The sequence below is a fragment of the Rhincodon typus genome, chromosome 15 (genome assembly GCF_021869965.1).
Source record: "Rhincodon typus isolate 14 chromosome 15, sRhiTyp1.1, whole genome shotgun sequence".
In the NCBI taxonomy this organism is placed as follows: domain Eukaryota; kingdom Metazoa; phylum Chordata; class Chondrichthyes; order Orectolobiformes; family Rhincodontidae; genus Rhincodon; species Rhincodon typus.
In genome coordinates, this window is record NC_063346.1 from 18980098 (window position 1) to 19006648 (window position 26551).

The 26551-nt window shown below is 38.7% G+C and overlaps 1 protein-coding gene across 1 annotated transcript in view; it reads right to left on the reverse strand.

The window, feature by feature from the left end:
* cdh13 (cadherin 13, H-cadherin (heart)) overlaps positions 1–26551 on the reverse strand; it is a 1009596-nt gene that overhangs the window by 319898 nt on the left and 663147 nt on the right. Inside the window, exon 7 of the mRNA XM_048606112.1 lies at positions 1167–1345. Coding sequence (XP_048462069.1) covers positions 1167–1345 — 179 coding nt within the window. The remainder of the gene's footprint in view (positions 1–1166; positions 1346–26551) is intronic.

Genomic DNA, 26551 nt, shown 5'->3' on the forward strand with positions numbered 1-26551 from the left:
AGCTCAGCAGGTCTGGCAGCATCTGTGGAGGAGAAAACAGAGTTAACATTTCGGGTCCGGTGACCCTTCCTCTGAAGGTCTGGGGAAGGGTCACCAGACCCGAAAAGTTAACTCTGTTTTCTCCTCCACAGATGCTGCCAGACCTGCTGAGCTTTTCCAGCAACTTTGTTTTTGTTCCTGATTTACAGCATCCGCAGTTCTTTTGGTTTTTATTTAGCTTAGTGAGGATATGGATAACTGGTGAGTTTGACTTTCTACAATATAGGATATGGTCAGCAGAGTTTTGAATGAACTGAGGTTTACTGAGGTTGGAAAGTCAATCAAAAATATTGAAACAATTGAATTTGGAGGTGGTAATTTCAGCAGCGGACAAGCAGAGATAGATTTAAGGTAAGTTAACATTATGGAGATGAAACTTTGTGGCCTTTGCAATGGAGAAGATTTGGGATCAAGATTGGATTGGATACCAATGTTGTGAACAGTCTTGTTCAGCATGAGACAATGACTGCAAAGAAGAACAGAATTATGAACAGAGGTACAGAGCTGCATGCAAGGCTGACATTTGGACTTAGTAATATTCCATTCAAGACTTACACCAGTCCTTGGCAATTTTACAATAGTGCAGCACAACATTTCACAGCAAGAAGATTATATAGCATGATGGTCTATTCTAGACATTTATGTTCTGCCAATCTGCTGGGAGTAACATCATGCAGAAGTCAACTTTCTGCACTTTATCTGCCTGGCTGAAGAAGGGTAATATGAAGATAAGCACAACTAACATTACAAACAAAACAAATGATATGGTACTCTAGAGATAAATTATATTGCTGAATTAATGTTGCAATCAAACCTCATTATTATAACAGAACTCACTGTTTTTAATATTTGAAAGACAATGGTTCATCATGAGCAGTGTTACTAATGATTATGGTTTTATCATCTTTCAATGTTTCCTGTGGATGGGCTTTGTGCTGAAGCTGCTTGCTATGTGCCTTTCATTGTTTTTTTTTTATTATACGACACTGAAGCTTCGTTGATGATGTCCATATGAAAAAAAATCTTAATTTCTTTAAATCACACAAATACACGTCCACAGGGATCAGTTCAACGGTAAAACACTGAATAGGTAAAACACAAAAATCAATGATAGACTTTTCACTTACCTCTCGGTCCAAGATTGAAGGCGGCACTACAGTGACAATGTCTCCTTTCTCCGGGTCTATGTAGAACATGTTCGGAGATGGTGTCTCTGGTGTCTGTTTAATGATGCTGTAGCGCAGAACTGCATTGTCTGTATTGGGGTCATCTGCATCGTAAGCTGTCATGCGCATTACTGTAGTTCCTAAAGTGAGAGTTAGAATGATAATTATATCACTTTTTTTAAAAACTTTCTGTAGTTGTTAAAATAATCATCGGAGAGTTCTCTCCAAATATTTTCTTCCTCAGCACCTGTATCAGTGCTCTATATAATAAGGAGGGAAATGGTACAAAGCAAACTGATGGAGCTGTGGGCTGGCAAGCCTCTAAGCCCATGGGCAGCATGGTGGCTCAGTGATTAGCACTACTATCTCACAGTGCCAGGGACCCAGGTTCAATTCCAGCCTCTGTGTGGAGTTTGCATGTTCTCTTCATGTCTGCATGGACTTCCTCTGGGTGCTCTGGTTTCCTCCCACAGTTCAAAGATGTGTAGGTTAGGTGGATTGGCCATGCTAAATTGCCCCTAGTGTCCAGGGACTTGCAGCCTAGCTGGAATAACCATGGGAAATGCAGGGTTACAGGGATAGGGTAAGGAGTGGGTCTCAGTGGAGGGTAGGTGTGAACTTGTTGGGTAAAATGGCCTGCTTCTACACTGTAGAGATTCTATGAGTCCAGATAGACATCACCCTAACCCTTAAAGAGATTCCTAATGTGATAGTTGATGCATTGGTATTAATTTTTGAAAAATTCCCTAGATTCAGGAAAGGTTCAATAGGACTGGAGTAGCAAATCTATGCCCTCTATTCAAAAAGGGTGGGAAGTAGAAACCACACAAAAAAGGAAACAGAGTCGGCCTCTTGGCCCTTTGAGCCTGCTCCCCCATTCAACAAGATTATGGCTGATCTGATTGTAATCTCAACTCTACATTCCTGCATATCCCTGTTAATCTTCTACCCTTGGTAATCAAGAATCTATCTCGCTCTACTTTAAACATATTTAAAGAGTCCACATCCACTGCCTTTTGAGGAAGGGAATTCCAAAGACTCTCACCCTTGAGAGAAAACAACATTTTCTCAGTTCTGTTTGAAATGGGCACTCCTTATTTTTAAACTATGATGACTAGTTCTAAAGCAGGAATCTATAGGACAGTTAGTTTGACATTTGTCATGGAGAGATGTTGGAATTGATCACTGAAGGAAGATTGTGCACTTAGAAAAAGCCAAGGTAATCAGGAAGAGTCAATGTGGTTTTATGAAAATGGTATCATGATGAACCAATTTATTGGAGCTCTTTAAAGGAGTCCATTGTGGAAAAAGAGGAGCCTGTACAACTATACAGCACTTAGATTTCCAGAAGACATGTGATAAATGCTATATGAAAGGTTATTATGGAAAATAAAAGCTCATGGTGGAGAGGGTAACATATTGGCTGGTTGACAGAAGACAGAAAATATGAATAAATGGATCTTTCATTGGCATGATGTGATGAATGGAGTCCTGCAGAGCTTTGCACTGGTGCTGCAACATTTACAATTTACATCAATAGCTTAGGTGAGGGGAGTGAAAGCATGGTAGCTAAGTTTTCAGACAACAGCAAGATAGGTAGGAAAATCCATTGGAAAGACGACATGAGGAAGTTGCAGACGAATATAGATAGGTTGCATGAAAGAGCTGAAATCTGGTAGATGGAATTATAATGTTGAAAAAAAAAGTGAAGCTGTTCACTTTGGCAGGAGAAATAAAAACAAGCAAAGTAATTCTTAAATGGAGAACGAGTGCAGAATTATGAGGATTTGGGTGTTCTTCTGCATGAGTCACAAAACACGAGTGTGCAGGCAACTGCATATAATCAAGAAAGCTAATGGGATGCTGTCATTTGTCCTGACAGGAAGTGCAAAGAAAAGTAATGATGTTATTCTTCAGTTATACAGGCCTTTGGTGAGGCCACTTCTCGGATGCTGCACAAAGATTTTTGACTCCTTATTAACAAGGGACATAAGTGCACTGAAGGAGATCAGAGGAGGTTGACTGGGTTGCTACTTGGAGTGAATGAGATTTCTTATAGGAACAGGTTGTGTTTGTCTTGCTGGAATTTAGAAGAGTGAGGGCAGAACTAGACAGCATGCCTGTAAAATAAGGGATCGTCCTTTTAAAACAGAGATTAGGAGATTTCGAGGACGGTTGTGCAACTTTGGAATACTGCCTCAGAGAGCAGTGCGCATGGGAACAGTGAATATTTTTAAGGCAGAAGTGGACAGATTGTTGTTGGGCAATGGAATCAAGGGTTATTGAGGGTAGCTAGGAATATGGAATTTGAAACAGAAACTGTTCAGCATAATCTTATCAAATAGCTGAGAAGGCTAAGGTGCTAAATGGTTCACTTCTGTTCCTATTTTGTGTGTACCTATGTAATGTTCGTAAAACTATTATTAGCACTGCATATTCTGTGTAAATATCAGCAGCAGTCCAGCTTCCCAAACTTTTAGCATCATACGTAGGTTTTCCTTTTGTCTGTAATTCCTCCAATAAGTTACAAAATCATGAGGTCTTGGGAGAAAATGCACATGATTAGGAGACAATTGCTACAAGTGACAAAGTCATACAATGTCTGGAAGCTTTAATCAATTACAACAGAATTATGAGCCATGGTTCAGTTGGTAACACTCTGAGTCAAATGTTTTGGTTTAAGTTCTACTCCAGGGCTTGAAAACAAAACTGATGCTAAGGGTGCACTGCATTGTTGAACATAGAACATAGAACAGTACAGCAGAGTACAGGTCCTTCAGCCCATGATGTTGCGCCGAACTTTTACCCTAATCCTAAGGTCTATCTAACCTCCACCCCTACCTTATACTATCATCCATATGCCAATCTAATAGCCGCTTAAATGCCCCTAATGAGGCCGACTCCACTACCCGCTCCAGCAACGCATTCCACACCCCTACCACTCTCTGAGTAAAGAACCTACCTCTGACGTCTCCCGTACATCTACCACCACTTACTTTAAAACTATGCCCCCTCATAATAGCTACCTCCACCCTAGGAAAAAGTCTCTGGCTGTCCACTCTATCTATACCTCTGATCATTTTGTATACCTCTATCAAGTCACCTCTCACCCTTCGTCGTTCTAAAGAGAAAAGCCCTAGCTCTCTCAACCTTTCCTCGTAAGACCTTCCCCCCATTCCAGGCAACATCCTGGTAAAGAGATAACAAGGTGCAGAGCTGGATAAACACAGAAAATTTTCTGAAGAAGGGCCTAGGCCCGAAACGTCAGCCTTCCTGCTCCTCTGATGCTGCTTGGCCTGCCATGTTCATCCAGCTCTACACCTTGTTATCTCAGATTCACCAGCATCTGCAGTTCCTACTATCTCTGCAACAGCCTGGTAAATCTCCTCTGCACCTATTCCAACACTTCCACATCTTTCCTGTAATGAGGCGACCAGAACTGGACACAATCCTCCAGATGTGGCCAAACCAGGGTTTTGTATAGCTGGAGCATAACTTCACAGCTCTTGAACTCGATCCCTCTATTAATGAAAGCTAACTTACCATACGCCTTCTTAACAACTCTATCCACCTGCTTGGCAGCTTTCAGGGAACTGTGGACATGAACCCCAAGATCCCTCTGCTCCTCCACACTGCCAAGAATCTTTCCGTTAACCCTGTATTCTGCTTTCAAGTTTGTCCTTCCAAAATGAATCGCCTCACACTTTTCAGGGTTAAACTCCATCTGCCACTTCTCAGTCCAGCTCTGCATCCTATCAATGTCCCTTTGTAACCTAGAAAAGCCCTCCGCACTATCCACAACTCGACCCACCTTTGTATCGTCCGTAAACTTACTAATGCACCCTTCCACTCCTACATCCAAATCATTTACAAAAATCACAAATAGAAGAGGACCCAGAACAGATCCTTGTGGTACATCACTTGTAACTGAGCACCATGTTGAATATTTTCTGTCCACTACCACCCTTTGTCTTCTAAGGGTCAGCCAATTCTGAATCCAATCTGCCACATTTCCCCCTATCCCGTGCCTCCTTACCTTCTGCATGAGCCTACCATGGGGTACCTTATCAAATGCCTTACTTAAATCCATGTATACCACATCCACTGCTCTACCTTCATCCATGTGTTTGGTCACCTCTTCAAAGAACTCAATAAGGTCTGTGAGGCATGATCTACCCCTCACAAATCCATGCTGACTATCACGAATCAAACTGTGTGGTGACAGGAGTGGGATGCCATCCTGTGATAGAGCCTGAATTAAATTCTGTTGCTCAGGTTGGATGGTAAATATAAAATTCCATTACTTAAAAAAAAGCAGAGAATTATCTCCAGTGATCTGGTCAATAAATTAGTTGCCATGGTTTTTACATCGCAACAGCTCCTAAACTTCAATACTTCATTGACTGTAAAGCACTTTAACTTTACATAACTGCCAGATGTGTCAAAGTGTTAAGTAAATGCTATTTTTGTTCTTTTTAAGTGATGTGCAGTTCACTTTCTCCAGTCTTTCTTGGATCTGCAGTTCACTTTCTCCAGTATTTCTTGGATCTGCAAGTTTTTTTTTCAATTGATACATCAGAATAATTGAGAACATTAAAAAAAACTTGCAGTTAAAAATTGTTGCCAGCATGATCATAATATGCCACAATCATAGTATTCCATTATTTACATATAGTTACTAGATTTTAGAGTCACTAGCAGTCCACATGCACCTGGTAATTGTAAGGAATCCTTTTTCAAGGCACTGTATTTAATATGTAGCTTAAATACTTTAAATATTTTACTTGAGGTTGGAGTTAGCATTGGTCTACTGAATAGTATAAAGTGCTGCATAACAATAGAAATGTATACCATTAAACTACAACCTCTGAGTTTCATAAGCTTTGTGACTTAAGGAATAATCACAATTCTCTTCAACCAAATTGTTGGATAATTTTGATGAATGAATAGAGGAAGTTGATAATGGTGATGATGTGGTGTATATGGACTTCCACACAGCAAGGAATTCCAGACAACAGATTTATAATGCTCCTGCAATAAACAGAGGCAATGGCAACATGGATACAAAACTGTCCGATAGCAAACAGAAAGTTGTGTTGGATATATATTTTTGGACTGGAGGAAGGTTTGAAGATTTGAAGGCATAGGGAAAATCCTTTCGGTGCAACGTGCGGTGGAGAACTCAAACACACTCATTGAGTGTGTGGTGGAAGCAGCCTATTGAAGAGGGAATGAATTCTTATGTGCAAAGGAAGAATTGGAGTGTTACAGGAAGAAGGTGAGCAAGGGGACATGAGATGCATTGTTCCTTTGGAGACCAGAACAGATGCCGCTGGCTAAATGACCTCTTTTCGTGCTGTTACCATTCCATGATTCTTGAGTTTTTCAATTCTGGTGTTGTAACTGAGAAGCGGGAATGGCAATTGGGTAGGTGTGTCGGAAATCTCGGGCTGGATTTTCCCGGCACAGTGGCTCAATGGTTAGCACCTCGGCCTCTGGGTCAGATTCCAGACCTGGGCAACTGTCTGTGTGGACTTTGCACTTTCTCCCCATGTCTGTGTGGGTTTCCTCTGGCTGCTCCAGTTTCCTTCCACAGCCCAAAGATGTGCAGGTTAGGTTGTTTGGCCATGCTAAAATTACTCTGTAGTGTCCAGGGATGTGTAGGCTAGGTGGATTAAGGAGAAAGGGTGCGTATAAATTCTGTTCCTGGGTGCTTCTCTTCATTCCACCTGCTCTGAAAGCTTGTGATTTCAAATAAACTTGTTGGACTATAAGCTGGTGTCATGAGACTTCTGACGTCCTCATACAACACTGAGTGCTCACTTTAAGGTCTTATGCAGCTTCATAACAGTGTGGAAAGCCTGAGATCGAAAATTCTAATTGACCTCCATTAATTTAATCTAATTCAATGCTAAATTTGCTATCTGGCACTTGGGTGGGGAAAGAGTTGAGTTAGCCAGGCTTTCTACAGCTGGCCTCCATCAAAATGACATACACTAAAACAGCACTGGGAAACCGCCATAGCAGCCAGCATCATTACTTTTGGCCCACATTCTTCTCCCTTCTTGTAGTTGATCCTGATATAGGAGCTCTGTGCCTATGCTCCATATTCAGCATTGCAAGTCATATACGTGTTCATCATGCGAAACCATTTCTTAGAAAAAAAATCTGTTCCGTAGTTAAAAACATATTGAAACTACAGGGCTGATTTTTACCAGAAGTTGTGTCAATTTTGGCAAGTCTCATGTCGATTTGAGGTGAAGAGGAATATCTTCAGCGAGAGAGTGGTGACTCTGTGAAACTCATTGCTGCAGAAGGTTCTGGAGGCCAAGTCATTGAGTATATTTAAGACAGAGGTAGGTAGGTTCTTGATTAGTAAGAGGATCAAAGGTGATAGGAGAAGGCAGGAGAAAGGTTTTTGAGAAATATATCAGCCATGATTGAATAGTAAGGCAGACCTGATGGATCAAATGGCCTAATTCCGCTCCTATATTTCAAGGTCTTATGGTTTCTTTTCACAGTCCCAGCAAGATTTCTTACACAATCTTCCCAAATTCACTTCACTACTGATACAATGCTGCCCCACTCGTGATATTGCCCCTCTCACTGGAGGTAGAGGTACTTGGCACTGCCAGAACCTCAAGGGTTTCTGACACTGGTGCCATTTTTGAGGCCCAGCTGTGAATTTGATGGCAGTCTGGACTTGCCCTGTGCAGTTCTGGTCAAATTGCCTTACACAAGATGGGCAGAGGGAAATTGAAACCCTGCTTAGGGAACAGGGATAGGGAAGCCCTGGTGATGACGGTGCATGTGGTTGCTGCACACGGAGCATACCCTGTGATGTTCATGATAGGGCTCCGCAATGGAGCTCCAGAAAAAGCAAGTGGTGATCTGTCATCACCAGGTTATTGCACTGAATTTTCATGTTGGAAATTGTCATCATCCAGTTTTTTTCTCTGTAAACCAAACAATCGTCAAGCAAAACACTGTTTGAACAAGATAGCCATGAAACCCCAATTGGTAATTTTTAAAATGTCAAGCTAAGAAAATAACTGAAATTATGATTCCCATGACTGCCATTTTAAAAATAATGTTGCTATATGTCTTTTCATTTGACTATTTTGTAAACAAAATATGGCCACAGATCTTGGAACAAATTTATTTTTCCACAATCGTTCAAACCTCAAGTCCCTAAAAAAATTAAATAATCATGGGGGCAGAGATTAGATGAATGACAAGGGTCTTTTCCCAAAAGCTCTGTTTCCATGCTGTATGACTCTATGAAGCCTTCATAACACCAGTCACTGAATTTCAGGTGAGTTTGCTATTCAACAAGCAACATAAATCACAATAGAATTACTGAAGCTCTCTAATGACAACTGTGCACTCAAACTCAAAGAGAGAGTTGATAGCCACATCAATGCCAAGAGAAAAAGATCTCAGTGATATGCTGGCAGCAATGAGAAAGGCAGCTGCAGAAAATGATCAATCTTACAAAATTACTACCGTTAAAGTTATTCCAAAGTTTGAAAAATACTGAGTTTGGATATAGGAACAAATGGATTTTCATGACTTTTTTAAAAGGGCCTTGTTGGAAAAATAGTGTGCATATGCCTTGGATTGTTTTATGTTTGTAATCTATTTGTGAGGGCATATGGGCATTTAGAGATTCTCTCTCAGAGGACTAACTGGTTCATTGATGGTTTGTCAACAGAAACCTTTGCTTCATTCACCAACATCTACCAGAATTATAACTCAACAACACTTCAATCAGTAGCAATAGCAAACATAATTGTTGAGCGAATGTTGGCTTTTCAGTTGGCCGGATGGATCAGATTTATGCCAACAGTACAAGGTTCAATCCCCATTCCGGCTGAGGTAGATTTGGAACCTGTGTCCTTGTCCTACCCCTTGTGGAAATAATAACATTGTCAGGCAGACCTGCCCTCAGGCAGAGGACCCTCGAATAAAAATTACTGCTCCATTGTAACAAAACAAAATCGCAGTTCTCAGATGCACAACAACATCTAGCCAAACAGGAAATAATTCTCGTTACAATCCTACATATTCCTACATCTTCATTGTAACATAAAAGGAACATTGGATACATTCCAAGAATATCCCCTCTCTTGACTATTGCCTGGTTAGCTCCAATGTTGGGTTGTATATTTTTGTGTGCATTGGCTGAATGTCGAGTTGACCTTAGAGGTGATATCTATATTTGAACAGCTTCTTCTCTATCATTATCTTGTCTCATACTTACAAGATGCCCATTTGATTTGGTTGATTTGTAAAAGGCCATGAGACTGTACTGAAACCTAAGTCAACACCATCAGAAGAGTAAACAGGGAAATGGGTACAAAAACAGTTCAAGTTCAATTTATTCTTCGCTACGTGCTTACACAGAAAGGATATAAAATATCTGTAAATGCAAAAAAAGGTCATATCAGGTTTCGCAAGAAATATTAACTTAACATTTCCATAAATGTCACATTTGCGAGGTGTGCTCTGACTTTGACCCAGTGTTCTGATGTAGGTCAGATAGATTTATTACAGTTCTTCATACAAGTCACACTGTTCAAAAACAGAAAGGTCTTGTTCCTTGATGCAATAATATCAGAACTCAACATCCTTGAAATGTGATCCATTGACAAGGCTTTAGGGGCTTTCATGTCGTCTCAGCATCCAGTTTAAAAATTCTCTTAAGTAAAAGCACCAAATGATCTTCCTCATAACCACTTTATTTCTCAAAACGCTTTGCAGCTAATTATTAAACACATTGAGGTTTAAGGTTTAGTGAGTCCGCTTCCAACAGCGAGATTTTACCTGATTTAGCAACACTTATGTTATCCGCTGTACATGAGGAACTGGATGTTGTGGTGGTGAAGAAACCAACAGACATTTATTACAGTTACAACAGTTGATGTACAAGTGTATGGGGGCAAATTATTAAGCAATTAGTTACAAAGAGGCATGTTTCCAGTGATCTAGGTTAAATAGACTACAGGATTGTTATATTCTTAGGTTACATGCTATGATGCTTTGAAATCATGAGTGCACTGATAGTGAGACATAAGAGGTAAGAGCAGAAATAGGCCTTGCAGCCCATTAAGTCTGCACCACCATTCAGTGAAATCATGACTGATATGATAATCTTCAATGTCTCTTTTCTGCTCTTTCTCCATAACTCTAAATTCCCTTATTGATTAATCTCAGCTTTGAATATACTTAATGATTCAGCCTTGATAGCCCTCTGTGGTAAAGAATTCCACAGATTCATTGCCCTCAGAGAAGAGACTTCTCCTATTTTCTGAATAACTAGGTGATCTCTAATGCTGAAATTATGTTCTCCCACAAGGGGAAACCACCTTTTTGCATCTGCCTTGTCAAGTCCCCTAACAATTTGATATGTTTCAACAAGGCTGCCTCTCATTTTTCTAAAATCTAATGAATTCGGGCCCAATCAACTCAACTTCTCCTCATAACAGGATCCTTCCATACCTGGATCAGCCTAGTAAAATGTCTCTGGACTACCTCCAGTACCGCTATGTCTTAACACAACATAAGGTAGTAAACATAGTGGCCAATTTGCCCACAAAAACAAACCCAGACAGCAACATGATAACAACCAGATTTTTTTTTGTGATATTGATTGAGGGATAAATATTGGCCAGAGTACAAGACATAACTACTCTGCTCTTCTCATGGACAGACATTAGCAACTGCCAAGCTGAAATCAGAATGGACATCTTTAGAACACTGTGTACTCATAAATTCACCAGAATGAACTGTCAGACAGTTTAATGAGAAGCTTGTACTCTATCCTCAGTTGGTGTCCCTCCTGAAAGATGGCTACCCCCTGCAGTTTGATATTCTGAAAATATTTGCTGCATTTTTAAAAAAAAAACACTTCATTCTGGTAAAGTTATGAGTACATAATTTTCTGAGGATATCCTTTCTTTTAATAACTCTGGTTTAAACTTGGGCAATAATAATGCAAAAGAAAACCAGTTAGTGGAAGAAGCAAAACAGTGGGAGCAGTCTTGAATGATATGCTGTCCATTTCTCACCTAAGTAATAAGTTACCCATAATTGAAAAATAGGATGTTTTTTAGCCAAACTATTTTTTTTTAACTCGAGAGAGCTGCCTCTTCTCCTGAAATGGGTTACACATGCAAATAAGATTCCTACACCAATGGTGAAACGCCAATGGCAATTTTCAGGCTCATTTGTCCTTTTTGTGGTGAAAAATGTGTAGTGAAAAATTTCACATTTCTTGGCGTGTTCATTTGAGAGGTGGCCTAGCTCAGGAAACTTGTAATTTTCCAGGTGGATCTATCAAGACGATTAGTCTGTTGTTTGCCCATTTAAGGGCCCATCTCAAAGATAATTATTTATCAAAGTCCTTCCTGCTGGCTGTTTCAGCATAAGATCGATATCCACTCTCCCATCATTAGGCAGAGAGTAGCACAGTCATAATGTTATGGGACAGATAATCCTGAGCCCTGGACTAATGCTGCAGAAAAAAGATTTGATATCCCACCATGACTGCAACAAGAATTTATATTCAATTCAGTAATAAATTTGGAATGAAATGCTTGTCTCATTAAGAATAAACATGCAAGTACCAATTGTCATAAAAGCCTGCCGAGATCAATAATGTTCTTTAGGGAAAGGAAGTTTACCACTCTCACTCTCTCGAAGCAATCTGTGAGTCCAGATCCACAGTATTGTGGTTGACTCCTAGTGCTCCTCTGAAATGGTGCAGTGAACCAGTTACTTGTGCTGAGCCAAGTCAGAAAAAGCAGCGCTTCGCTGTGCTTACATTACACAGATCAGATCAAGAACATGTGTATCTCTCAGTCTCTCACTATCACCCCCAATCTTGACTACTTCAATAACACAGTCTGCATTAGCACTGAATGTGGTATAACATATCCATCATGGAACACAAAAAATTCATGTAGATTCATCATTTCAGAAAGTGTTTCAGAACATTCGTACACAAATGGATTGAGAACCAGCCAAAGAGATAGCAACCTCATGACAAATTAAGTCCCAAATGTTCTCAGTATAAATATTGGCCAATCTTGCACTGATAATGCAGGGATTAATACAAAATCATGTGCACTGAATTACAAAAGTCTTACACCATTGCTGAAGATCATCCACCACACCATACCAACAGCATTCAACACAAACACTAGGGATCACTGAATCAACAATTCATGGATGGCTTAAAGTAGAAGAGAAGTTGGGAAGGGTGTTGCTGGAGATGGATGAAACCAAGCAAGAGGAAAAGCCTCAAAGGCTGACAATACCCTCTGTCTAGGTTGTATATACTTGGGACACCTGGCTGAGATCTGAATTATCTGGTCCTGTTATCCAGGCACCCAGCTAAAATGTTTGGCCACCAAATAAACGGTAATGTCAATGCTCCTATAGAGTTTGGAGCTGACAAAAGAAGGATAGCAGGATTCATCAACCAGCACTGCAATTTACAGATTACTTCAAGTAATATAACAGTCCCTGGATCATCTGGCCACAACATCGCTCCCTAATGAGATAAAGACAACTTTGTTGAGGTGGCCATGTTCCACAAAATGTTACCAGAGAAGATACTAACAACAAAAAGTGACACCGAAACAATGTCCAGATTTAAACAGATTAAAGCAAAGCTGACAATCTTCCTGTGCTGCACAAAATAATACAAACTACTTCACTTGTTATCAGAACATTTGTCAAACGATGCTGTTTGTATCATCCAAACCTAAAGTCACGATCATGCCAATACTCACCGAATACCAAAGCTTCGATGACTATCTTCAAAGACTGGTTGCATGATGAACTTCTGTTAAATGTCCACTAAACATCTCAGATACCACAAAATATTGAAAAAGGCCATCTCATTTGACAATTGCCCTGCAGACCTACCTCTAGAAAAGCTGCTAACTCAATATGGGAACCTTAAATGCTTTTATCTACCAAATAGTATGACCTCAAAAATTCAATCCTTTGATTAAGGCATCATATCAACTTTAAACTGTAATTACAGTAGTGAACTGATCAAGAGAATTGGTGATGGTAAGGATGACTTGAGAACTTAACAGATGAAATTCAACATAGAAGAGGGAATCTACAAATGCAGCCATGCCTTGCAAGACTATGAACTCTATCAAAAATCCCTAAAGGTATGCCCTGGGTGCTACATTCCAGACAGAAACCAACAGCAATGGTATAATGATAGTGAAGACGTCACTGAAGAAGAAATACATAAAAATGAGTTCAGCGTTGTGAACTATAGTGGATTCATTGCCCATGATCAAAACAAACTGAAGCTGATCGGATACTGATGGCACCTATGTGAATATCAACTCCTACAAAATTACTAGCAAGACAATAGCTGACCAGATATTGGGCAATGTAACAGATGCAAACCTTAAAGATGCAAACAATGTGTGATGCAGATGCAGAGATTAAGTTACTGCCATCAGAACCCACAATCCACTCAACTCATTAGAACATAGGTTCATTGTAAACCAATAAAACAAATCAACAGCTCTAAGAGTGACAACTTCAGAACATCCTAAATAAAAACCGCAAGAACTGCGGATGCTGTAAATCAGAAACAAAAGCAGAAATTGCTGGAAAAGCTCAGCATGTTGTCAGCATCTGTGGAGAGAAATCAGAGTTAACATTTCAGGTCGAGTGACCCTTCCTCAGATCTGTTTTTAATCTGAGACCATGCTATAATAGGGCCCATGAGACACATATCTTGAGAACTTATTATAGATGAGTTCATATTATAACGTGACCCTTTCAAAAGTGTCAAGCCAATAACCAGAACAATAAAAACAAACAAAGTGAAGGTGAACAATTAAAAAAAACACATTTCATTTAGAGTCTTAGAGCTGTACAGCATGGAAACAACCTGAAACATTAACTCTGATTTTTCTCCAGAAATGCTACCAGACCTGCTTAATTTTTCCAGCAGGTTCAGAACATCTTGCATTCATTAAAGCCAGAGGTACAACATAAACAATAAATACGAACTGTTCAAAATAACTGATTTTCTTTAACAGGAGCCCATTATTAATAATGACTGATAGAAGAGTACTGTCTAAATTTCTATTAGCAGAAGACAGTGGTGCACGTATGGAATGAGCTGCCAGATGAAGTGGTGGAGGCTGGTAAAATCACAACATTTAAAAGGCATCTGGATGGGTATATGAATAGGAAGGGTTTAAAGGGATATGGGTCAAAGGCTGGCAAATGGGACCAGATTAATTTAGGATATCTGGTCGGCATGGACGAGTTGGATGGAAGGGTCTATTTCCATGCTGTGCAGCTTTATGATTCTAAATGAAATGTGATTTTTTATTTGAATTGTTCGCCTTCATTTTGTTTGTTTTATTGTTTTGGCTATTGGCTTGATACTTTTGAAAGGATATTGTTATAATATGAACTCGTCCATATTGAGTTCTCAAGATACATGGATGACCCATGATGAGTCACACCTATCTGCCCTTGCTGCCACCAGGAAACAATTTCATCAATTTCAAAATACTATATTCCTTTGCTCCAGAAAGGATTAACCAGCAAATGCTCCCTTCCATTTAATATTTTCACATTGCCAACAGATTGAAACTGGGTCGTAGTATTTTGAATCTTTCGCATATCCAAATGTTGGCACAGCTTAAACAAGCTCAGAATTGGACCTGACATGTATTTGTAGTATACATCAGATTAAAAGGTGACAATTTCCCATTCTAAAACGAGATGAACACCTTTCACCCCAATCACAAAATGTTCAAACGAAACTTCTGTCTCATTTACATAATGAGTATTATTGACCTTTGTACCCATTCACAACAGTGTGTCGGGTTAATGCAAGGTTGCAATCACACACGTAAACAGTTTCACATTCCATCCCGTTATTTTTGAGATGCTGCACTCGATTTTTTTCTGCCTTTGTTTCAATGCAATTCATCTGCACTGAAATGAACTGAAGTTTCCCCCTACCTTTCCCCAATCATTTATCATGTCTTCAGCCCACAAGCTTCCATTTTCTCATTTTTTTTCATTACAGTACATTTAACGACTCTTCTACATAATTTTATCCTTCTTCCTGTATGCCTTTTCATCATGTCAGAGAAATGAGAAGAAACAGGAATTAATTTCAGAGGTGAGAAACAACTCATTTGATATGGAAAGTTGATAAGCAAAAAATTAATTTGCTGTGTGAATGATGAAATGTCTGAACTTCTTCTTCAACATATTAATCAACATTAAATTGAATGGAGAGAATGTGACAACTAGCTGGACAGACAGTATAATTTTGTATCATTTGTTTACTCATCCATCGTTTTAAATGTTGCAATGTCCTTCCCTTGATGGAAAATAAGTTTTAACACTGCCATAGGGAATAGGTTACAGTGAAACTAGAATTTCCTTAAAATATGCATTATAACAAAATGTGGAAGAAATAATGAAAAACATAACTATTATCTTTAGAAGTTGAAACTTTGAAGTACATAAGCTCTACAGCGTCGACTCTGCTCTAGTTAAAAATGTGCCCATTAGGCAAGTGTCATATTTATGGAATTCTACTTCATAAGAATGTTCCAAGAGAAGCTGAAGTGAACTGGAATATTAGGTTAGAAGAAAAATCAGAACTCACACAACACCCCAAGTTATAGTCCAACTGGTTTATTTGAAAACACAAGCTTTCGGAACGTCGCCCCTTCATCAGATGAAGTGAGAAAAAAGCACACACAATTTATAAGTAAAAGATCAAAGGATCACACAACTGATGAGGATGTATTAAACAAACCCAAGATGCTGTTAAATCTTTGCTCAGTTAAAAGGCTTTAATTGATTAACATTAACATTAAAACCTTCTAACTGACTAAAGATTTAACAGCATCTTAGGTTTGTTTAATACATCCTCATCAGTTGTGTGACCCTTTGATCTTTTACTTACAAATTCTGTGTTCTGTGTGCTTCTTTCTCACTTCACCTGATGAAGGATCTATGGTCCAAAAGCTGGAGTTTTCAAATAAACTTGCTGGACTATAACCTAGTGTCATGTGATTTCTGACCTTGTCAACTTCAGTCCAACACAGGTACCTCCACATCAGGAGAAAGATGAATAGAAATTCAGTGACAGGCATTTAAGAGGATATTTCAGAATACTTACATATATACATTGCTCAGTTATTCAACAAAATAGAAAGAAATAGAAAGAATAGTTCCAAGGGAAATACCCACTATCTGTGGTTCAATAAATTTGTTAAGGAAAAAGCAAAGATGACTGGCAGATCAGATGATTGGTCAAAATTTAAAGAACAGTACTTAATAATTGGAAGATTAATCAGAAGTAAGTAATTCCAGTAAGAGATGAAGCCAAATAAAAGTATAAAATTGTAAGAGTTTCTACAGGTATCTAAAAAGGAAATAAGTAACTCAAGTAAGTACTTGTCCTCAAAGAAGTGAGAATGGCAGATGAAATGAACAAACATTTTACTTCTGTCCTCACTACAGAAATACATCTCAGTAGTTGCTGTAAATCAGGTGATTGAAGGAAGAGAGCAACTTGCTGAAATTATAATCACTAGGAAAGTGGTACTGAGCAAACTGATGAATTTGTGAGCTGACAAGTCCCACAGTCCTGATGGACTTCATTCTCAATGTTAAAACAAAGTTGTTGTTGTGCTGGTGTGAATTTTCCAAAATCCCCCAGATTCAGGAAGGGCTCCTTTGGATCATAAAGTAGCAAATCCAAGCCTTCATTTAAGAAGAAAGGGAGGTAGAAACAGGAAACTAGGCCAATTAGCTTGATGTCAGTTGTGGCAAACATGTTAGAATTGATCAGTAAGGATCTTATAGCTGTCACTTAGAAAAATTCAAAGTAGTTGAGAAGAATCAGCATGGTTTTGTGAAAGGGAAATCATGTTTAACTAATTTATAGGAGTTCTTTGAAGGAATAGCATGCACTGTGAATAAGGGGGAGCTCTTCGATTTACTGTTCTTGAACTTCTAAAACACATTTGACAAGATGCCATAAGGAAGGTTATTGGCAAAGTAGAAGCACATAGTGTAGTGCGTAACATATCAGCACAAACAGAAGATTGGCTGGCTGCCAGAAAACAGAGAGTATACATAAATTACAACTTCCACCTTCTATAAACTTTAGCCTGTGGTTGCTATTATATCACGTTAATCCTCAGAACCCCCCAGGATTCCTGGCGCCAGCACTATTGCCACCAGTGAAACCCAGCTGTGCACACAGTCAAGTTTTGGCAATCTTAAGATGTCCTGCACAGTTCTTGTCAAATTCCCCAGATATGTGAGACAGAGGCAAATTGGAACAGCACTTTGCCAACACCGATCTGGGAAACTGTGGGCCATGGGGGTTGTGTGTGGTGTGACATACATGGTTGCTGCACAGGGCGCAGGCCCTGAGATGTTGGTGACTGATGGAGGGCCAGAGGAGCAAGCAGTGAGCTGGATTATCATTCTGACTTTCATGGCATGTATTGTCACTGTCTAGTGCATGTGAGAATGAGAAACTGCATATCAATGAGACAATTCTTTTATTACTAATTCACAGGACATGGGTGTTGCTGGCTTTGTTCTCCTTCCCTAACTGCCCAGAAGGCAGTTGCATTCAACCCGTGGGTCTGAAGCCACATGTAAACTAGACCAGAAACAGCAGTGTCCTTCCCTAAAGGACACTGGCAAACCAGATGGGATTTTCTGACAATTGGCAACAGTTTCATGGTCATTATTAGATTGTTAATTCCAGATCTTTTTGAGTTCAAATTCCATGATCTGAAACTGGTGAGTTTTGAACCCAGGTCCCCAGAACATTACCTCAGTCTCTGAATTAATTGTCAGGCAATAATACCACTAGTCATCACCTTGCACAATTCTTTATAGATTAGCAAATGATACATTAAGGTATTACAATGCATGCAAACAGGCTTCTTACCACTCAAGAGCAAGCATCTCATCGCTGCATTCAATACTTGATTGGAAAATGGGACATTTTGGTCAAGATGTCAGGAAGCTCCACACTGCTGATCTCACATGATTTTCCCATCATTCATATGAATGCCCACAGTGTTCAGGCCAGCATTATATTAGCTTTCATAATTAATTCCTTTACTTGAATACACTCCGAATACTTTACTCAAATATACTATGACATCCAAATTTTACTGTACCTCAGAGCTCGGCAATCTCTCACCGTTTAGATAATATGATTTGTCGAGTCATAGAGTCACACAGCACAGAAACAGACTCTTCAGCCCAACTCGTCCACGCCAACTATGTTCCAAAATTAAACTAGTCCCACTTGCCTGCATTTGGCTCATATCCATGCAAACCTTTCCTATTCATGTACTTAACCAAAAGTCTTTTAAGTGTTGTAATTCTATCTGCATCCATCACTTCCTCTGGTAGTTCATTCCACAGATGAACCACACCTTGTGTAAAAAAGTTGCCCCTCATGTCCTTTCTCCTTTCACCTTAAAAGTATGTCCCCTATTTTTGAACCTCTTCACCCTAGGGAAAATACCTTTGTTATTTACCTTATCAATGCCCCTCCTGATTTTATAAACCTCTATAAGGTCATCCCTCAACCTCTTATGCTCCTGTGAAAAAAGTCCCAGCCTATCCAGCCTTATTTTATAACTCAAACCCTCTATTTGTGGCGACATTCTGGTAAATCTTTTCTGAACCCTCTCCAATTTAATAATATCCTTCCTAAAGATGTCAAAATTAATAATTTCATATTCCCCACATTATACTACATCTTCCCGATCTTCACCCATTCACTCAACCTATCAATATCTTTCTGTAGCTTCCTTATGGCCTCTTCACAATTTACTTACCTATTGTTCTTTGAGTCAAATACAAACTTGATAGCTGTACCTTCTATTCCTTGATTATATAAACTGTAGTATTAAAGGTTCCAACAATACCCTTGTGGCACACTTTGAAGCAGCAAACCTTGCCAACCTGAAAGATATTAATCCCTACTTCCTGTTTCATGTTACACAGATACTCTTCTATCCATGCCAATATGCTACCCCCTACCTCATGAGTTTCCATTATCCAAAATAAACTTTGATGTGGCACCTTATCAAATGCCTTCTAAATACAGCATATTCAGTGGTTCCCCTTTATCTACAGCACATGTTAAGCCCTCAGACAGTTCCAATAGATTGGTTAAACATGATTTCCCACCAAAAATTCAAATTGATTTGACTGATTGCTAGAATGTTTTTTTTTTTTTTTTTAAAAGTGCCATGCTATAAAAAAATGATAACATCATTTTCCTTCTGGCAGATGTTAAGCTAACTGACCTGTAGTTTTTTGCTTTCTATCTTACACTAGCCACCTTCCAATGTAACGGACCTTCCCTACATCTGGGAGATTTGGAAAATTAAAAATAATGTATCACTTCTCACTAGCCACATCTTTTAAGACTGTAGGATATAGTCAATCAGGAGTCAGGCAGGTTTTAAGCAGTCTTGAGTCATATTTTGATTATCACTTGTGAGCTAGTTCGGTACTGTGACAGTTAAAACAAAATCTTCAATGTTGCAATGGAATTAATCCAAGCACTCAACCCCCACAACTAAAATTCCACAAACCAATGACAGGACCTCTGTCCCTAACTGATAGGAGTTCTAGGTATAGCCACTTTAAAACTGGCAGTCTGTCCAGTTATTCCTCTCAGTGCTTCTGAGCCACAATCACAGAAACGCACAAGTGCAGAGACAAGCTCTTCACATTATGATTTGAAGCTACACCTGACTGAACATCAGTCAGCAAGGCACCGCTGAATGAAATAGTTTTGTATCAAAGCATTGTTTTTGACATTGATGAATGCAGTGAAAATTGTCGTAAAGCTTTATTGTCATCTGTTCCTGCAATGAACCTAGTCTCATTCACAAATACTTTGCAAGTTGTGGGAATTCCTGTTGTGAGTTGTGTACATTTAGACTGCAATTATTACACAGACTACTAGTTCTGAGCATGGAGCAAATTAATTCAGTTGGGTATTGTGCATAACTTTTGTCTCCAATTTTCTTCTTCTAAAACCTCAACTCTCATATTGGGAAACTGTTTCATGGTTGTCAATTAGTGCAGCCGTATACAACTTCCTCCAAATACCCACTCTTCTTGAGAGAGTTTCAACAGTAAATCCTGACAGTCTATTCATCTATAAATGGCAGTGCAACTGAACCGAATCCTGTTCTCACCCACAAAACAAACAAATTGATTTCCAGCAAGGTCCATTCTGTAATGATTAAAAAGAGGAATGATGACCAAGGACAATGTAGAATTGGTATCTCAGGTCCCTTTGAGATCAATTAATTATACAAACAAATCTGGGACCATTCAAATCTTTATGATTCAGCAAATCAATTTAACATTAAAAAAGGACTTACATTTATATTGCACCTTTAATGAGTTTTATTGGTCCCAAAGTACTTTATAGCCAGTGAAGTATATTTTCTGGTACAGTGGGACAGTTTTACCATGAAACAGCAAGACCTGCTGCTGGGACTAAATGTAGGTCCTGAGCTCATGTGGGTGAACAGCAGATTTATGGAGGGCACTTTACTGGCAGTGGTCAATTAAGAGGCTGCCATCAGATCCACCATCCCAAAAAGAGGGCTGGCAGCTCAGGCAGGACAATTAGTAGGGGGTGGCTGGTATCGAGGCTGCGGGGAAGATAAGATGGTGCCTCAGTGTGGAAGTGCTCCTCAACAGCCAGGGAGAGCTGGTTTCTTTAAAAAGATGCTGGACAACTAGGTCCTGGTGACTGGCGAGATGAACCCTTAGCATCAGGACTGGAACCATGGATATGGTTGTTGCTGCCACCGGATGCTGTATAGGACATTCAGCCACAGGTAGGAAGGGATGGCCCAAACAGGAAGCTGCTGGTTGACCACTTCAATGTGCCTAGCTGCATCCCAACATGACTGGTGGCTGTTCTGAGGCTAAAGACTGTTGGTGCGATGATAAACCATTGATTGATCTTAATTGGCCATCTACCTCTGCTTGATTTAAGGCAAGCTGTTGTAATTTCACCTGATGCAATCACTCATAGCAGTAGGACAACATTAAATGTAGCTCCTCACACATTCTACCACTATTTTACCAGCCTCCTCTCTCTGGCAGCGTCCAGAAAGGCTGATGAAATCCTCACCGTCGAGTTAGCTGGAATCATCACATTTAAGTTAACCAAATTACCTAAGGTTTTTGATTTGTTTCTGTTACTGGCTCACAGATAGTCTAAGCTCTGAAAGACTGATATCATTTAGCTGCAAACCTGGTCTGACCCTTTAGGGCCTGTGCTGAGATGTGGTTTAAATAAGTCATGTGGTTAAATATTAATGCTTTTGGAAGTTTCTCTGCATTGGCAGCTTTTAGACTTCCCATTGCGTTAACTCAAAACTGTCGCAGACTATCTCAAGGTCAAAAGAATCATGTTTTTTAGAAGTATTCAATTATTATTTGCAAGTGCGTCAAAGGAAGTGAGAGATTGGCTGTCTGTAGCAAAGCTGTAAATGACTGAAGAACAAAGCCATGAGTAAAACATGCCCTGAAGCTATCTAATGCACATTATTGGTATGAGGAGTTATTCTGCAAAAAATTAAAAAGAAAATAAACCTATTTTGAATATAAGATAACACATCAGTACAGTGCGTTACAATGCAATAAAATATTTCAGACTGTAGATTGCAAATATCAAGATCAAGCAGTCTATCAGTATCATGTCAACTCAAAGACATGCTTCATCCATGAAACAAATCTCAGCCTATCCTATTCAATCTACTATACACAGGTGGAATTCCTCAGGGCGTAGTTATTCCATTATTTCCAGGCGTTTGCTATTAATTTGCCAATGGTGGTTTCATACAGCAGACAATAATAGAGGGCAGACTTGTAAAATTAATTAATATCACTGGAACTGAGGTATTACCATATCATTAAATTTGAATCTGAAGTGATATTGTTACACATGGCTGAACTGCAACAGTATCTTTTATTTCTCTGTACATCACAGAGAATAACATGCTTTATGTTTATAATGAAGAGCTAATGATTTAATGTTGGCTTCTTAAAGAAAATTTAAATTTATTTTTTGTCTTCCTTCAGGTAATTTTAAAGTTGAAGTGCTAACAAATTCTTAATTATCACCCATTATTTTATCTAAACACATAATCCATCTGCTGCAACTTTATGAATATTTGAATCACACAATTCTCATATTCAGACATCAGTTTCTGAACACACAAAAGAAATTCTATCCCTAAATATAACACTTTAGTTCATTTATCTTGGCCAAAGGATAAAATAAATCTTGCCAATATGTGCATATTGACCTTAGTCAACATTCCTGATTGCTATTTATTGATTAAATTAATAGTTTTCAAGCTATTTTTGAGCTAATTCATCTTTAGAAGAAACATCCATCTTTTCCGGAAACTGTTTATCATTGGTCAACAGCTTGGAACTAGTAACTGCAAGCAAATTATGCCCCAGGAGTGCCATACCAGAGTCAATTAAGAACGTATGCCATTATCAGAGTCCTAGTAGTTCATTATGAGCTATCAAAATATAGGCATTCCTCTGTCATCAGCTTGTTGAAATGAACCTACAGGGATTTGTACATTACTGGTGTCTCGTTACTCAATTTGGTATGTGTTACGTTCAGTTATTTCTAGGATTTTCAACGACTGCATTGTCACACGAGACGTTATTCCACTAAGAAAGACTTTGTATCCACAAGGGCAGTGATACCACTTTGCAATAATAAGAAATAATAAGGTAACTCATCAATACTTTTAATTAAGCAAGGAACATAGTAAGTCTGACCACTGGAGCAAATTTTAATTAGCTAATCAAAGCTATAAGATTGCATTTTAATGCAAAAAAAACACATGATTCTGTCCTCTGCAACTGTCTACTAATGAACTATTAACTTCATTGTTTTAAAGAAGCCATTGATATCCCTCTGCTGAATGTGGGTGACTGGGTGCATGACAACTCTGTTATGCAAAGCTACACGATGTTCTGGTCAGATCACATCTAGGTTACTGTGAATATTTCTGGGCACCACATTGTAAGAAGAAGCTGCAGGCTTTGTAAATCATGCAAAAAATGGAAAGATAATACAAAAACTACACAGCAAACTTGGAATCACCAGAATGGACTAGGATTCCAAGGTATTAAAATGAAGAGAATTACACAAACAAGGATTTGATTTCCTGAAACTTTGGTGGTTAATGGATAAATTAAGCAACTCTTTCAAGATTTTAGTAAATGCAGATTTGATGGATAGAAACAAGTTCTGTTGCTTAGGAAGTTGAAGACTAAGGTGCATGTCTAAACATTAGAGATCACAGAATTTTCAGAACTGAAATAAGCAAACACTTCATGTAAATGGCGGTAGAAGTTTGGAACTCTTCCACAAATGGGCAATTGATGACAGGTCAATTTTTAATTTTAAAACTAATTGATAGATTTTTGTTAACCAAAAATATTAAAAGGACACTGGCAAAGGATCTCAATGAATACGGAAAAGGCTAATTGGCCAATGTTTATTTGTGTGCTCTTATTAACAAGCTACAACACCATAATGCAATATTTTCAACTTTAACTGGTGTGATGTATTATTTTCAGTACACCAAGACCAAAATTACACAGGGTACAATTTGTTGCAGGAAGGAATCTATCAATGTTTTTTAAAAGATAGATTTGCTATTGTTCTTTTAGGTTACGTATTGCTTTGCAAGGCAGACTGTTGAAAGTGCAAGCAGATAATATCACAATGATTGAAACAGGGCAACCAGATCCTGACCAAAAAGGGCAAGTAACTCTATACCTACTTAACCAATCAGACAGACTATTGTGAAATAACCTCTGCAAGGACTGAAATGTGTAAATTAGAATGTCAAGTCAGTGAGAGAGAGAAAAAAAATAGTGATAAACAATGGCTGGCTCAAGAGGAAAGAAAAAAAAAACTGGAAACTAAAGTAAAAAGAAAATAATTTTACATTTTGAAAGCCTGCAACAATAACTAATACTTAAAGAAATGAGACTCCACAATTGTAATAATTCATCTTCAGTGCCACAGAAATTGCTTGGCATAAATTAACACTTAATCTACTTTTCAAAGTATAAATAGATTGAATAGGCAATTAATTTTCTAAGGATTTCTCTTACCATATCAATACAAACACCTCACATCATTCAAAGCCATGGTACTGATGTGGCAGACTCCAACAGCGCTGCTTTTGTGAAGCTCATAGCAAAGCACTATATCTTGGACCTTGGATTTTTCACCTCACAATTGCCCTCACTTAAAGATGTTGTAGCATTTGTGTTTTCCATGTACCATTGATGTTTTGTTGACAAATTACACACATCAATTTTATTCAGCAACTAAATGAGAGTGGCCAGCAAGTACTTATTTTCTGACCTTTTTTTTGCTCTCAAATTGTGAGCAGTTATATTATTTCCACATTTTAACTTCACTTCCACTTATTAAGCCATGTGTCAGTACAGTAGCTGAACTGTACTTTTACAACAAAGGCAATTACAGGCCTAACTTCTACATTCTGCTTCCATGGTGCTGACCATCTTTCTTGATTCCTTCTTTCTCATTGTCACTCTTCCAGACATTGTAGACAGTGCACACTAAGATCATACATGTTCTAATGAACATAAATAGGTTCACAACATTGCTATATATATATATATAGAAGAAAGACTTTACCCAAATCAGCACTGACTGTCCAATTTCACAGTTTCACCCTCTTTGACCATTTTTTCTGACCTCCACCAGCTCACTGGATACTCCATTTTGCCTTAATTGTCAGACTGTGTGTTTGATATCCAGTGCCAGATGAACAGAAATTTCTTGCAACATAATATTGGGAATATGTAGGGCTGTTAGATATGAACACACAATCAGGTGGATTAGGAGCATAAGTAAATCACTCATCTTCTTGAGCCTGCTCTGCCATTCAATAAGATGACAACTGATCTGATTACTCCATGTTTCCGTTCACCTCTTATGCCATTTCACCTTTGTTTATCTAGAATCAATCTTCCGTTACCTTAAAATGATTCAAAGGCCCTGCTTCCATCACCATTTGATGAAGAGACTTTCAAAGATTCACAATCATCTGTGAGCGTGTTGCAAAGTTGGGTAGAGTGCTTGTGGATTGGGAGGCACAAAGTTATAACTTGGTGTTTGTTAAATGTTAAGGGGGAAAACATCGTGTCGTCCCTTTAAAAGATGATGTGCATTTTCTATGCTTAGAGATGTAAAATGGATGCCTGTGTGCAGCAGTTGAAAGTTTGCAAGTACACAGAGAGCACCCGAATTGAAACATTTGTATTGAAAGGCCGTGCAGTTAGTAGGCCAAGCAGCAGGTTTATTTTGTTACCAAGACAAGTTTTTGAACTTAGCTAATCAATTTGAACCAAGCACTTAGATACCAAAAAACAATTAAACTTAAATCTGATGGTTTTGACAACATTGGACCAATCCTATTGTAAGAAATTAATATGTCACCAAGGGTATAAAAGAAAGGAGCAACCGGACAAGCTGCCATCTGCCAGAGTTAACAGCCCTCAGCTCACAAGAGAGAATCATTGGCTCTCACAGTCTTCTCTAAGTATTAGAGAAAGCACCATCTAAAAACAAAGGTACCAACACCACAACTAGTTAATATTCCTGACAGAATATTCGATGGAGAAGGCACAGAACAGTCTGGAAGACATGCAACCTAGCTGTAATTTAAAGAGCTTTTTCTAAATTTTATATAAATGGGACTTATATTTACTGGAACAGTAAATCATTAGAATCTTGCTTTACTCGGGAACATTTAATAGTTAGAAGGGGTTTATTCGGTTTGTTAATAGTTTAGTTAAATTTGTTCACTGTTGGAGTTAGACAAATAAACTGTTACTTATTGATTGTAAAGTATGTGTCAGGGATTTGTTTTATTAAACCACTAGAAATTGCTGAAGAGCAGCTTACACCACTTTTCACACTCCTTTTATAGACTATAGGGTGAGGTGCTCCTCTTCGGGTATTTCAGCGTTAGTTCTAGGGGACAGGCGGGGTCCTCCCTTCACTTTATAACAAGTGGAAAAATACACTTCTGTCTTAAATGGGCTGCTCTTATTTTAACTGGTGACCCCTAGTTTGGATTACCATTGAGAGCAAACATTCTTTCCAAATCCACTGCTCAGGATCTTACTTTACAATCAAGTCATCTCTTATTCTCCTAAATTCCAGTGGAAACTGG